A 14741-nucleotide genomic window follows, 5' to 3' on the forward strand; every position below is an offset into this window, starting at 1 on the left:
CAGCACACAACTCAAGGAGCTGTCCGGCACTTCCACAGCATAAAAACAGGGAATCCCACCCCACCCCAGGGATAGTTCCTGGCTGAACGCCCTCAGAAATCCTGCATGGGAACTTAGCCTCCACCCTGCCCTAAGGCGGAGCTGGGAACTCCGCTGCCTGGTTCTCTCTACAGACTCAAGCAGTTGGTGCGGCCTTGAATGTGGACCTCTGTCCATCAGGGACGGGGCTGAAACGCATGACTCACAGGAGCCACTGAACCACCACAGCTTACCGGGTTTAAACATGCAGCCTAGAAATGTAGCTCCATCATCTGCTCCCACTCCTCAAGTAGCCGCCTTCCCCACTTGCTTTGCTGTTTGAAGCTGCGTTCGAGCAGCCCCTCTCCCCGGCCTCTGTCCCTGCTGCCTGAGCAGCCCCTCGCAACTGGGGCAACGGGAGCAGGGGACAGAACTTTGGGCCCAGTTCTTCTCCCACATACCCCAGGTTTACACTGGGTTTACTCCACTGACTCCCGTGGCGTTACTCCTGATTTACACCCACATAAATGAGACGGCGCAGCTAAGGTCTGCAACACGAAGGAAATGTAGCGTTCGGTGTGAACCGCGCCCACCCATTTCCCGATCTCCCCTGAAGGAAGCATCTGGTGGGGCAGGCAGGTGTACCCATGAGAAGGGAGGCAGACCCATTCACCAGCAGTCACGGGTGCCAGTTCTCTGGCCTTTCACGCCCCACCACTCACTTCCTGGGCATCAGGAGTGACTCAACTGAAACCAGCATAAAGTAGGCATAGGGCAGGAGAATCAGGCCCGGTGCCTTACAGCAACAATCTTGCGGCCTGTGTTTACACACGCCAGCACATCAGTCTGGAGCCACGGCCTCGTCCCCAGCCTGCCTCTGGCCACTCTCCCTGCGCTTGGACGTTTTCACTTTCTGCAGCACTCACTCTCATGATCACAGTCACTGAGGCACTGACCCAAAGTCCAGCGACATCAAGAGAAAGACTTCGGTGGGCTTCCTGCATCACTCAGGGCTGTCCTCACCTAGCACTGGCCTCCCGGGCTCTCCAGTCCCATCGCTGGAGTTCCTCATTAATACACAGCCCTCTCGCAGCCAAAGCCCCCAGGCCACCAACGCGCCCAGCTCCTCTCCAAGGACATGGCGGCCACACTGGCTTCTCTCGGGGTTCCCCCGCTTGGTTCCGTTCCATGAAGTGCACTTCCCAGCACATCCCCCCGACTTCCGCTGGCAGGAAAATCCCCTGCGGGGCTGGTGCTATTTAAACAAATTCCAAACGGATTCCCCAGTTCGCCTGGATTGGCTCCTTCGGAAGACACTATGCTTAGTACAATCCCTAGCTCCATTCATGCTGCTCCCTATGGCACAAAGCACCCGGACGTGGCAGGGATGTGCAAACCTGTTCTTTACAATCTGGTGCTCCCTACCCCTGTGGGGCTGAACAATGCAAAGAACCTGCAGCTCTGCTTGGTTATGCTGCACTGCAGGGACATGCAGACAGCACCCAGGCCGATAAGGCGCTCGCTGCTAAAACAAAAATATTCCCAGCACTGCGGGTGTTACCAAGCAACATGGCAACTCTTTGGTAAAGCCCTGTGTTCCCTGGGATGAGACAAGGCTGTGTTTGGTGGAGATGTGACCAGCGTCATAGGGCAGAGCTCTGGGAGATGGCTGAGCCCCAAAGGGACTGTCAGTGCAGCTGGGACTGGGGTGTCAGATGGCTCAGGGAGAGGACATGTTTGGTACCTCACCAGCCCGTGTGGGAGACAAAACCTCCCGGAGGGGATGTCACAAAGCGTGGCACCAATTCTGCACCAGCATATCCAGTGAGGACATGGGGCTGCAGCAGCCAATCCGCATAGGGAAGACGAAAGGATGCTCTGGTAGTTCCACAGAAAACTCCAGTGCTCCAGAGGGAGTGGCTCTGCCAGGTGGGTTGTACCAGACCAGGAAGGGTGACAATATCCTCACTGCCACCCTGTCACGCTGGGACAGCAAGGGGACTCCAAGGGGCTGCTCCCATGCAGCTCACGGGCGTCACTGGGTCTGGGCACACATAACAGAAGGCAGAATGTGGGCCTGGCTTTTTGGGAACGTTGCTAATGCAGCCTGGTGGGGATCGCAGTGCCATGCTCCAGAGCCCAGCTAGGACCCAACACAGAATCTGGACTCCTTTTCCCCTGAATGCTGCTCAGGGGGCAGGGGAGTCGAGATTTCTGAAGGTAAAAGCACAGCCAGCACTGGACACAGAACCAGCCACTGCCCTCAGCTCGAGGGCTCAGATGCACTTTGTCAATATTTCCTCTGTCCCAGGAAGACAGTCAGAAACCTGAAGATTGTCACCCCAGCTGCCTCCTTCCAGGTGCACGCCCATCACCATGGTGTCGTGCAGAGTCACAAGGACCCTCCAGAAGGGAGAGAACAAGAATTACACGAGTGTCCCAGCTGCCCTTCCCCCACAAGCAGCACTGCTGCCAGCAGGACAGGGAACACCCCAGAGCAGGACAAGTGCCCTCACCATGAGCCAGGTGAGTGCCAGTGACAAAGTGCAGGGAGAGGAATGAATCCTTCCCCTTACTCCCCCCAACACTTTACTATTGACCCAGCTTTTCCACGCAGAGCTCACAGGGCAGGTTTGCCAGGCAGCCAGACACAGGACCTCTGCACCTTGTGCAGCCATGTGCAAAGGAAGTCGGACTGGCAGTGCTCTGCACTCCCCTTGCACTAGTGCAAGTGAGGACACCAGGGGCAAGGCAGTGGAGATCCAGGCCCATAGCAATCACACAGGGTAGCAGGTGAATGGCTGCTGTATGTAACTAACTGACATTGCCCCCCCGTGACTACAGCCACCCCTGACTGCAGCGTATTCCACCCTTGGCACCAACTGCAGCTGGTGACTGTACCACAGAGCTGCACAAGCCCAGACTGACCGAGTGGGCAGCTCACCGGCTGGGGTGGAATGGAAATGGCAGGGGAGGGAGAGCTCATCCCAGGAGCAGCAGCAGGGGCCCCGCTGCTACCTCATCCAGTTAGGAAAAGAGATTAAAGCCAGGCTTGGTAAAGGTGGCATTGGGCATTTGGTTCAGAAGTGTGCTTGGAATGGCAGCAGAGCCCCCTTCCTCCTTGAGCCAGCCCCATGCTCAGGCAGGGACAGGAGCATCTCTCTCTGCTGCTAGTCTTCCATGCAGCCTTGCGCTCCAGCGGGCTGTGCTCCAGGAACTAGCTGCCCTCTGCCTGATGCACAGCCTCCTCCCAGAGGTTAGCACCCCTGGGAGCCAGGCAGGAGACACCCACCCCCTCTCAGCTTCGCAAGGCACCGTTTCTGCTCAGTGCCCTCACGCCGTTTGTGTGTGACAACCCAGCCGCTCTTTCGCACGCACCACATGAAAACACACACCCACCCCAGCTCAAGCTCCATCGCAGGGAGTACCCACTTCCTCCCAGAGAGAATAGAGCTGCCTGCTCCCAGGCCACACAGCATTCCAAGTCTGGGCTGAGAAGCGGCGCAAATTGCAGGCCTGTGTGTAATACAGAGATGGCTCAAACATGGTTAGTTTCAAAATACAATAGATTGCCCCTCCCCCCGCCATTAGAGTTTTGCTGCCTCATGGGTCAGACTGAGTTTGCTTCATGCCTTTGGTGGAGCTTTCTGTCCCGCCTTGGAGCCTGCCAGACCATTCTCAGTGTTGTCGATCCCTGAGGAGCTCACGAGACACTCCTTCCTAGGAGAGAGAACAGCACCTACAGCAGCTGGCTGGTGCCTGCAGCCCCCCTCGGCCTGAATGTGCACCTGGCCCCCTCTTCCCGGCGTCACTGCCCCTCCCCACCTGTCAGAGACCAGGCCGCAGGGGTGTATGCACTCAGAGCTGGGGAGAAGCTCGCCCCCCACTGCAGCCATGGAGGGAGAGACGTGCAGGCATGGCTCCAAAACTAGACTGGCACTAGTGCCTGGTCCTCCCTGCTCGCCAAGAGGCACTATCATTCCCACAGGGCAGACAAGTCAAGTGACACATTGCAGGGCACAGAGGGAGTGGGCAGCAGACGCCAGGAGTCCCTGGCTCCCACTTTCAAAGAGCCGTGCCTTCCCCATGCTGGGCAGAGGACTCAGGACTACAACCCCAACACAGAGCTAACAGTGTTTGTGCCACACTCTCCAAGGGAGGCCCTGTGCTTCGGGCACTGACAATAGGACTGGGCAAGGCAGGTCACAGGGAACTGTCCAACCACAGGGCAGCAGCAGGCTTCTGTGCATGTCTGCACCAGTTAGACAAATCCTCGTGCTGGCCCCATGACCTGTTAGCTGGGTGTCCCTGGCCCAGTTTTACAGTTGGGGCAATGGGGAAGTGAAAAGCCAGCTAGAGGCAGAGCTGGGAACACAACTCAGAAGAGCCCAGTTTCCAGCTCTGGGTCCAGCTTGCTGGGTCATGCTGCCTCCTGCCTTCTCCTTGTGAACACCCAGGTGTCTGGGCTGGGGAGGAGTGTCAGAAAGAGCACAAACGTCCATGCATGTGGTACACATGAGGCTGCACCCAGCACAATCCCAGCCCAGGGTTACGCACAGCACCCCCCAGCCAGATGCAGCGGGGGCTAGGAGAAGGGAAGCCCATCTGTACTCACTTCTTCTCCTGAGACTTTTTGAGGATGAGCAGGACGATTTTCTTGATGATGAGGATGAGGATGAGGAGGCCGACAAGCCCGCCCACAGTTCCCACAATGATACGCGTCAGCGTGTTGTCCATGGGTACCACTGCAGGAGAGAGCACCAGAGGAGATGTTAGTAGGTGCCAGCCAGAAGAGTCCCACCAGCATGGTGTCTCTGGCCCTGAGCAGCAGGAGACGGACACTCAGCCCTCGGCCATCACCGGAGCTGCAGGGGCCCCTCAGCTGCCTCTGCTCTGCAGAACAGTTCAAGTCTTTAAAGTCGAACAACCATGGGTGTCACCCTCTAATCCAGGGGTCGTCAACCTTTCAGGAGTGCTGTGCAGAGTCTTCATTTATTCACTCTAATTTAAGGTTTCGTGTGCCAGTCATACATTTTAATGTTTTTTAGAAGATCTCTCTCTACAAGTCTATATATTATATAACTAAACTAGTGCCACTAAAAATCGGCTCGCGTATCATCTTTGGCACGCGTGCCATAGGTTGCCGACCCTTGCTCTAGTCTCTGCTGCCCTAAGCTTTCTCCAGCAACTGCACAGCTCATGGTTCAACTTGACCGTAAGCCATGGAGGGAGCTTGCCCCATAAACGCCCTCCTTGTGCCCCTGGCTACTGGCCTATAGCAGGGCCCACAGGAGATGGCCCATATCTTTATTTTAGCCATCGTCTCCTGGAGGGATTGTAGGTGTCTCAGGTTGTGGGTGCTCAGCATGAGGGGTATCAAGTTAGGCACCCAAAATAGATCAAGGGAGCTAAAAGCCAGAACCCACTCTGAGTGGTCGGCCTTACTTCTTGGCAGGAGGAGGGGTGTGAAGTGAAAGACCCCTAATTCTGCCAATGCCCCTCGACCAATCCCGCCTTGATCCTCTCCTAAACAGGTGCCTCTCCTGGGGCTCTTTTCTGAGGTGGACGCAGCCATTTGCTGAAGACTAACTAGAATATACCTGGTCACCTGAGCCAGACTAGAACTCCTGGGAGCAGATTCTACTTTCCTTTACACTGATGGAAACCCAACAGAACCCAGCAGCCCTGAGTCCCAGTCCCCTGTTATGCCACTAGCAGCATATCTTGTTTCAGCTTTGCCCGATCCTGCTGGTCACTCAGGGGAACCTTTGTCTATCGGCACCAGCGGAGTGAGGGTGGGAGGGGGTCCTCCTGGCAGACACTTACTCTCCTGGACCACCTTGAGGATGATGGTGGCATTGTGTTCAGCATTCATTTCCTTTGGGTTCTTCACATGGCAGGTGTACTTCCCAGCGTCGTCAAAGTCCACAAATATGGAGATGGAGATGTTGTTTTCCCTCCCAGTGGTTGTGCCAATTAACCGAACCCGAGGGTCTGCGTACAGCATCGTCGGCTCGGATGCTTTGTTCTTTATATTCCCATGGTATATCTGCAGTGGGAGGGAATGCAGCAGGATGCTGAGCAAGCAAACAGCACAGCCAGGCTGCAAACTCAGCAAGCCCCAGACAAAGGAAGGCCTTGAGAGCTCTACCGGCTGAGTCAGACACAGCCCAGGGGTGGTACAGGCACAGAGCTACCAAGGCTGAGGGTTGGGGCCCGTCTACATGACAGTTTGCAACCATGTTGCACCCAGGTTAGGGACAAGCAAGCTGTAACAGTGCCATGGGTCAACGACAGCTGTAGTGTAGACATGGATTACAAGGGGACAAGAAATTCTCTTTCCATCCCTCCCTTGCTTTCCGAGGATTTTGTCTCCTCCGGGTTAGGGGAAGAATCAATCTAAATGCTTGGCTTTTGCCCAGGGCTCCCAGAGCCAGTTATTCCTCTCAGCACATCCCTTTCCCACCCCCGAGATGTCTCCTGCAGGCTAGGTATGCACCAGTGATATGCAACAGTCATCAACAGGGAAAGTCAAGGGGCTGAGCAGAGTGGAGGGGGGGTCTGTTAATGGAGGCAGGGCAGAACCATACTCCATGCATACTGCCCCTTCCTGACTCTTCAGCACGAGGTTAACTACCCCACTTCTCACCTGCATCTGGCCAAATGCTTGGGGGGGACCCTTCTCCTTATTAAGCCACATTTGTATGAAATGACTACTGTGTTTAGTGCCTCTTGGGCCCCAGAACTCTTCCCCTCCCTCATTTCTGCACACGCACACATATACTCTCCACCTCCTGCCGCCCACATGAAAGGGAGAAGCAGCTAAATGCTTGGGGCAAAGAATGGGGCAGTCCAGTCAACAGGCCATCATGAAAGCAGCCGGCCTGTCTCAGTTGCCAGGTGGCTGCATTAGCCACCTTCTGTCCCTAGGAATCCATGAGCTGCAGTCAGCCACAAGCGTGCCTGTCTCAGAAGCGGACACAGCCACATCAAGGCTAACGCAGAGGAGCTGTGCATTCCAGCAGCTAGTGCTGTGCATACCTGGCCAGAGAGGCAGGCTCCAAGGTCCTCTCTCAGCTGGCCAAGGCTGGGAGGGCTGCCGGGCAGCTGGGCCGACAGGAGGAAGCAATGCCTCACACTAGCAGGCAGAGGGGCGAAAAGTGACACCTCTCAGAACCAATGGCCCTTTGGCATCTCATGGCGAGCATGAGAAAGGGCCTGTTTAGCTGGAAAATTCACTGTGTTTTGCTCAGTGCTGACCTGCTCCTGAGTGAAATGGGACATTTCCAAGCCGAAGCTCACAGACATGCCTACAGGAAATGAAATGGTGACTTTGCTGTGGCCAAACCGAGCGGGAGAAACTGCTCCACCTAGCGGTGTCTCCTGTGGGCAGTTATGGTGCCCAGCCATTAGGGTGCAGTGGGCTCTGAGAGGGAAATTGCCAAACTAGATCCCTTGTGGCCAGCAGGGTGTCCTAAAGCAGGAGAAACAGGATCCAAATCACTGTTTGAAGCGCTAGCCGCCGGTCTGTGCCAGGGGGACCCGGGAGAACTGGCAATCAAACCCAGCGAGGAGCAGAGCGTGCCACGCACCACTTCAGTGCTGTTGTAATACCAAGTGAAGTCAAGGTCCTTGAAGCCTATGCAGGTGGTGAAGATGCAGGGCAGCTGCACTTCTGAGCCGTTCAGAGCCATCACAAGGTGGTTTTTCCCCACTGAGACCTCCAAGGTGACAGCCATGGCGAAGAGATGGAAACCTGCCCGGGGAAAGAGAGAACAAAGACACATCAGTTTCCACAGGGGCAGCGCCCAATACCCGATTCCCATTCAGAGACAGCATCTCCTGGGGCATGCCCAGAGGCTACAGTCATGCAGTCACCTGGTGGTAAGATGAGATTGCTGCTCCATTAATTGGGCTCCCTGGAGGCACCACATGCCTCAGACTAACCTAGCCAGTCTCCGCGCTGCCTTCCTAGAGGACACAGAGCAGGACAGAGCCTCAGGACCACGTCCTGGGAAAAGGCTATGGCCAGCGGCAGTGTCACCATTCAGCAGGGAGGGGAGCATTTCCCAGCTCTGGCCTTTCACTCCCAGGCCCCTGGCGTCCACACTCTGGAGCTCTCAGTCCTGCTCAGGTGTCTACAAGCCAAGCACCACCCGCATAATCCAGGCTGGATGGGTCCTGGCATCGGGGCCATGGCCGAGGGCAGGGCAGGGCCGCAAGGGGGAGCTGTTCTGGAGGGTGAGAAAGGAGACATTAGTCAGGAGGCCCAACCCCACCCTCGAGCCAGACAGAGGGATTATGGGACCTTTGATAAATGACACTGGGGTGAACCTGTTCTCATGTTTAACACTGGAGAGCAGCCCAGGGGTTAGGTGCTCCCTGGAGCGGTCAGAGCCAGCCAGGCCCAGAGGAGCCAAAGGAGAGTGGCAGTGCCAGAGAATATTTACGAAGAGTTCGACTCTCCAGGGCAGGATTTCCCTGTGACCGTCCTGGGGGAGAGAGGGTCTGTCTGGTTAGATCTGTCCCTTCTCACCAACCCCCCCCAGCGACCCATCGCTGCTGGGGAGCAGGATTGCTGGCCCATCAGGCTCCAGGAGGGACAGGCTCCCCTGGGGTCATCAGTCAACTCCTCACCCTCAGAGCAGTATTGTCCAGTGCTGCCTGCGTCCCCCAAGAAGGCAGGGGAGAGGGGTGGGGCACCTGAGCAGAGATGCTCCCTCCAGAGGAGCCACCTCTCTCAGGCCCACATCCTCCCTCAGTGCAGCTGGGCCTCCCCTTCCTGAGGGAAAGGGCAGGGCAGGGCTGCATCGCAGGGTCTGTAAGAACTCTGTCCAGACAGGCGCAAGCGAGCTACAGAAATTAGTGAATGTTTGCTATAGCTGTCACTGGCTTCTTCCAAAAATGTCCTTGAGCCCAAGCCCTCCAAGCAAAGCAAACTGGAGCAAACACAAAACACGTTTTAAAACCAAGGTAAAAAATTCCTACATTGTGACATGGCAAAGAGCAGGGTGGTGTAGCTCAGCACAAGTCCCGTGGCAGCAACCAATCAAAGGCACCAAAAGAGAGGAGGCCTGTGTAGACGTGTGTCCTTTCTGCCTCTGCCTCCATTGCTAATGCGGCAGCTTTAGAAGACTTCTCTTTGCTGATCTCAGATCAAGAAATTTGAGTTACCCCGTGTTGCCAAGACCAAGGGTGGTTGCTTGAGACATCAGAAGGGCTGTTCAAACATGCAGCAGGGCCCAAGCCCCACTGCTCTGCACTGGGGGACAGCACTTATCCCCATCACTGCACAGCGGGCTTAAAACATTAACAAAGCTGAATTCTCCACTCACTCTAGCCACTGGCGGCATTTTAAATCCTCTGCCCACCCGGGCATGAGACACACGCACGCACACACACACCCTCGAGCAGGGCAGCAGGAAACACTAAGCAGGAGCAGCGAGGTTTTTGCAGCATTGTCCCATTTCTTCTCCACGGGGAACACCCACTGGACTGGCCTGGGGAGGAAAGAGCTGGCACATTCCCATGGAATAACAATGCCCAGCTGCAGCACCGTCAACCAAAACTCTCAAAGCTCTTTGCTAACACTAAACCTCCCAGCACCCTGCAGCTTGGCTGAATTCCCAGGGGGTCCCACAGTCAGTGGCAGAACTGGGACTGGAACCCAGGCAGGAGCTCTAACTCCCCGTTCCCTGGCCTGCTCTAATCACTGAAAACAACCCTCACGTAACCCCGTCTGCATTGCACTGGGCTTGCCCGAGCAGACTGCACCTGAACCAGCCATGGGACAGGTCAGGACAGCACCTGAAATCGACTGGAGCAGCCAGCATCCCACTGTGAGGCAGAAACGTGACCCGGAGGGCCCAGTGCAATGGGCGGCTGGGATTCACCTATATGGCCACTGGAGGCCTCTGTTGTTTTACAAAAGGGCTGCAGAAGAGCACTTCTATCACTAACAACAATCAACCTGCCCCCTCCCACAGACAGCTCACTGGGGACAGAACCCCTTCCCCAGGCTAGATGGGCTCCTCCTGCCCACCCCCTGCCACACAGCACCAAGGAGGGGAGAGCTCACAGTCCGCTTGGAGCAGAATCCAGCTTTGCCATCATACAAGAACCTTTACACTTCAGCCCTGTTCCTAGGTACCTCGGCACGCTGGGGGAGGGGGGGTGGCCACAACCACCCCTTTGAGGTACAGGAGTTGGACAGTCTGTGAGGGTCCCTGAAGGAGAGCAGAGCTGTTAGCACTTCCTCTGTTGTAATATCGAGGTACCACTCCCTCTCTGCCCCCAAGTCCTGCTTGGGGGTGGCTCTGGCTAGCCAGACCTGACTGTGCAATCAGCCTCACAGCCGCAGCCACTGAAAAGCAGAATTAAATTACTCAGCTGCAGACAATTTGCCCTGAGATTCCTCCCCCGCCCCCCTTTTGTGTTTAAGACTGGCTGAGTTGCCTGAGGTACAAAGGGGTCCGATTTCTTTCCTGAGATCAGAAGAACCAGCACCTGGTCTTAGAACTCAAGATGACTCCAGCTTAAAACGTCTGAGCCTCTGTTCTAACTATGACAACACATGGCCAGTTTTTCCTTCTTAAAATGAGGCTGCCCTTGGGTTATCTGGGCTGGGATTTTCAAAGACACCTAAGGGAATTAGGCACCTAAATCTCACTGGACTCCAAGCTCCTTTGATATCCCAGTCCCTCCCTCTCTAATTTCTCCAACTCATTTAAAATTATCTTGAGAACCAACAGCTCCTTGCCCTACCAGAAGCCCCTCACTGGAGTTTTCCAACAGGCAGTGGATTTTAAGTACTGAAAATTCAATTAAATTCTTGTTTTCAGATTCTCTGTTCAACGCAGGGCCAGCTCCAGGCACCAGCAAACCAAGCAGGGGCTTGGGGCAGCACATTTTCAGGGGTGGCATTCCACAGACAGCCTTATTATTATTTTTCTTTTGCACTTGTGATGGCAAAAGCTAGAGCTGGCCCTGGCAGCAGCAGTGCATCCTGCATGTGGGGGTGCCCTGGGGCTGGTGCAGTTCGCGTCGGGGAGCAGCGCCCACGCTTTATGGCCGGGTAGGCTCCCAGTGCCGGATACTCGGGCTAGGGGCCGCACCATGGGGCGCATGGAGCCGCCTGCAGGTGCCACAGGGCAGCCGCCCCCAGCACGGCAGCCGGGGCTGGGCGAAGCGGCCCGAGCCACCCAGGGACTGCAGCAGGGCAGCCAGGAGCAGCAGCTGAGCCATAGTGGGGACTGGTGCCCCGAGCGCTGTCGTGTGGGGCCCGCGTCCCACTCTCCGAGGCTCCACTCCCTTTGGGGCTGCCCTGCCCTGGCTCCTCAGCCCTCTGCCAGACGGTCCCCCGGCTCTGCCGTCCCAGGTCTTGGCCGGTCCTAGAGGCTGGAGCCCTGGCTGGAGGGACCCTGGGCTTTTGCGTGGCCCGGGAGCCTCACTGCTTATCCTGACCCTGCCAGCGCCGGACCGGCTGGAGGCAAGGGCGGGAAGCAGGCGGAATCAGCACTGGTGGGGGGAAGCCCAGGGCTGGGGCAGCAGGGAGTGCGGGTGGGGTGGGTGGGAGAGCCCAGGGCTGGGGCAGAAGGGGGTGCAGGGAGAACCCAGGGCTGGGGCAGAAGGGGGTGCAGGGAGAACCCAGGGCTGGGGTGGCAGGGGGGCGATGGAGGAGCCCAGGGCTGAGGTGGGGGGAGCCAAAATTTTTTTTGCTTGGGGCAACAAAAAACCTAGAGTGGGCCCTGGTTCAAAGAACAACCCCCTGCACAGACTAGGACAACTGCCTAGCAGATAACCACACCCTCGGCAGGTACAGGGCACTCTGAACCAGCCATATGTGGGGCCTGCTGGGACAGAGAAAACAGCACCAGAAAAAGCTGCCACAGCGTGTCTTGGCTCCTAGCCCCTTGATGTAGCCGGGGCCCTTTACAGAACCTCCCCCAAGCTCAGATTTGGGTGTTATGCTCCAAGCAGGGCCCTGGATATGCATTTTTTTCCTCTGCTGGGAAGGAAGGTATGACAAATATTTTTAAATCCATAACTATTAATATTCTCAGCAGCATTAAACATTCACAATTGTTTCCTCTGGTCCCTGACACATATTTTCCCCATTTAATTTTAGCAGTTAGCTAGCTGTACCCCCTGCTAGCAGATCAGCACAGCGAGAATGATGTCGCCTATGAGAGAAAACACCAAAGGAGACACCACTGCGTATATATTAGTATTTGACGCAGGTAGGGCAAAGGCCTGGGAGCCAGGGTTCTATTCCTGGAGCGACCTTGGCAAGTCAGTTATCCTCAGTGCCTCAGATTGCACATCTGCACAATGGAGGTCATCCGCCCCAGTCCTGAGTGGAGCACTGGGAGATTGTGGATGCAAGTGCAATGCCGACTACCCACGACTCACTGCAGAGCAGTGGAAATCAAAGCAAGCTATTTGCTGTGGGTTGATCTTTCCTCATGGAAACATAGAGTTTACTTTTAAAATGTAAATATTTTTCGAGGAGGAAGAAACAATAACTTCAGTGTTTATGGGACTTACAGAAATGGTTAAAGCTACTAAATTACAGTAACATAGGAACAGAGGCTCAGAGAGGTCTAGTGTGTAGAAAGATACACACTGTCATACAGGACCATATCATTGCAACAGTGGGTGGGATAGTGCAAACTGTCCAGAATTAATTGACTCTCTCTATTTATTTGGGGAGCCTTGTTACATTTGATGTTCTTCCTAAAGCACCAGCTCCTGGAGTCCTGTGATTACATGAGACTCTCAAGTTTCCTTTAGAACAAAAGTAAGTTCCAGCCCTCCAGACTGCAGAGAAAAGCCTGAACACATGGCCTGAGAGCTCCCTAAAGGCTGAGAAACCAGCCATCAAAAAAAGAGCCCAACATTTAGTATTTTGTAAAAGTCTCCTGATTTGGGGGGCTCGACTCCTGATTTGTGAGCCCTTGGCACCGGCCACGCTGTGAAACATTGCTCCAAACCGGTGCCCGTCTCCAAGCCCTGCAGACCATGCGCTCCAGCCTCCAGACACAACTCCCCTGGACTAGTTACCAACAGCAAGTTCCTGCCCCACTCCTCAACACAGGGCACCCTCACTGACAGGGTGCAAGTCCGGAGTCACCCCGCTGCCAGGGCCGGCTCTAGCAATTTCACTGCCCCAAGCCTGCCCAGAGGATTCAGGGGCCCCTTCCACACAAAAAGTTGCAAAACTTTAGAATACTATATTCTTGGGGGGGCCCCTATGGAGCACGGGGCAAATTGCCTCACTTGCCCCCCCCCCAGCCCGGATTTAGCCGTGTGCTGTCTGAGGCTCCAGCAAGGCAGAAACTCGGGCCATTAGCGGCTGGCACTTAAGAAGCGGGTAATAGAGGTAGTTCGGGGTTAGGAGAGGCCCCAGGAGCTACGCCCTGCCTCGCCCCGGTGCACTGCAGCAGCGGAGCAGCCTTGTCACCCGTACGGGGCTCCCGGAGCCGGCTGGGGGGCGAGTCCCCAGCCTCGAGCGGGTGGCGCAGAAGACGCGCTCTGTGCCCGGGTGGGGAGCCCTCCGGCCCGAGCTGTCTGGCTGGTCCCGGGGCAGCACAGCGGTGCCTGGGCTCCGCGCCGGGTCCCCTCGCAGCCCCTTACCCAGCAGAGCCGCCGCCGGCCAGCTCCGGGCGCCGCTCCCGCTCCCGCTCCCGCCCGCCGGTGCCATCCCGGGTGCCGGGCGCTCGGGGCAGGCTCTGGCAGGCGGCGCGCCCGGTCCCGGCGCAGGGCGCGAGGCTGGAGCTGGAGCCGGAGCCGGAGCCCCGCGTGCCTGATGGGCAGAGGCTGCAGCGAGCTGGGCAGCGGGAGGGGTGTGCTCCGGAGTCCCCAGGCGGGCTGCACGGAGCATGCGCACCTGAACGGAGCATGCGCAGTCACCTTTGCTGTCGCCGCTGCCCTCTCTCTGCCCTCACTTCTCCTTACGATTCGCTGCCTGCCCTGTGGGGGGGTTGAAAGCACCACGGGGGGGCTGAGCAGGCCAGACATTCACTGGCAGGGGGGGTCAAACTGCGTTAGGTAGCGGCGGGAGGGGGCTGAAGGGGGGAAATCGGGGGTGGGGGCTGGTAGCCGGGGTTAAGCCCGGGGGGGGGAGACGCTGCCAGACCCTGTGCGGGGACAAACCCCCCGTTTAGGGAGGGGGAGAGGGGGAACAGCGACCCCTGGGGATGAGCCATCCGCTGTGCTGGGAAATCTGGGGGTGTCGGGGTTGTGGGGGGGCAGAGGCTGTTTTCGTTCTGCTCCCAGGACGCTGCATGTCAGCCCCGGAGCAGGGGGCGGGTTCCTGGGGCTGGGCACAGACCTCCCAATTCCTACATTGTCAAAGCGCAGACCCCGCAGCTCCTCCCTGTCTCACACACGTGTTGCGGGGCTGTTACTGCTCCAGCCAGGAGGCTGAATGCGGTGAAATATTGTACAGACGCCCCCTCCCTCCCTCAAACTCTGCCTCTCGCGCTTTGACTTTGTAAAAGTGTCTCTGTCAGTTTCTATGTCTGTATGAAATCACTGCAGCTTCTTTCTCTTACACAACGTGCTGAGTTGCTAACTCCCTCCCAGAGCCCACGTGTCTGCACCCCCTGCTATACCCCAGGTCAGAGCCTGCCCCCCTCACTCAAACACCCAGCCCTGCACAAGGGCACTGTTTACAACCCGGGAGCTGCCAGACGGGCACTGTCCAGCCCAGCCCAGTGCTG

At 56.8% G+C, this 14741-nt stretch overlaps 1 protein-coding gene across 1 annotated transcript; it reads right to left on the reverse strand.

The window, feature by feature from the left end:
* Positions 1–1189: 1189 nt before the first annotated feature.
* SCN4B (sodium voltage-gated channel beta subunit 4) lies at positions 1190–13720 on the reverse strand. The gene is made up of 5 exons (XM_050921917.1): positions 13654–13720; positions 7611–7774; positions 5845–6067; positions 4634–4763; positions 1190–3738 (listed from the first exon to the last, which is right to left on the reverse strand). Exons 1-5 carry the CDS (start codon positions 13718–13720, stop codon positions 3645–3647), a joined length of 678 nt encoding a protein of 225 aa, XP_050777874.1. The 3' UTR covers positions 1190–3644.
* Between the last annotated feature and the right edge of the window lie 1021 nt (positions 13721–14741).

Source organism: Gopherus flavomarginatus, chromosome 13, assembly GCF_025201925.1.
Source record: "Gopherus flavomarginatus isolate rGopFla2 chromosome 13, rGopFla2.mat.asm, whole genome shotgun sequence".
NCBI lineage: Eukaryota > Metazoa > Chordata > Testudines > Testudinidae > Gopherus > Gopherus flavomarginatus.

Bases quoted from the DNA above. Each gene is read 5' to 3' on its own strand.
- SCN4B (XM_050921917.1), bottom strand. From the start codon at position 13,720: ATGGCACCGGCGGGCGGGAGCGGGAGCGGGAGCGGCGCCCGGAGCTGG. The intron at 7,775-13,653 runs GTAAGGGGCTGC...TTCCCCGGGCAG, and splicing joins GCCGGCGGCGGCTCTGCTGG to GTTTCCATCTCTTCGCCATG. The intron at 3,739-4,633 runs GTGAGTACAGAT...TCTCTCTCCTAG, and splicing joins AAAAAGTCTCAGGAGAAGAA to GAAGGAGTGTCTCGTGAGCT.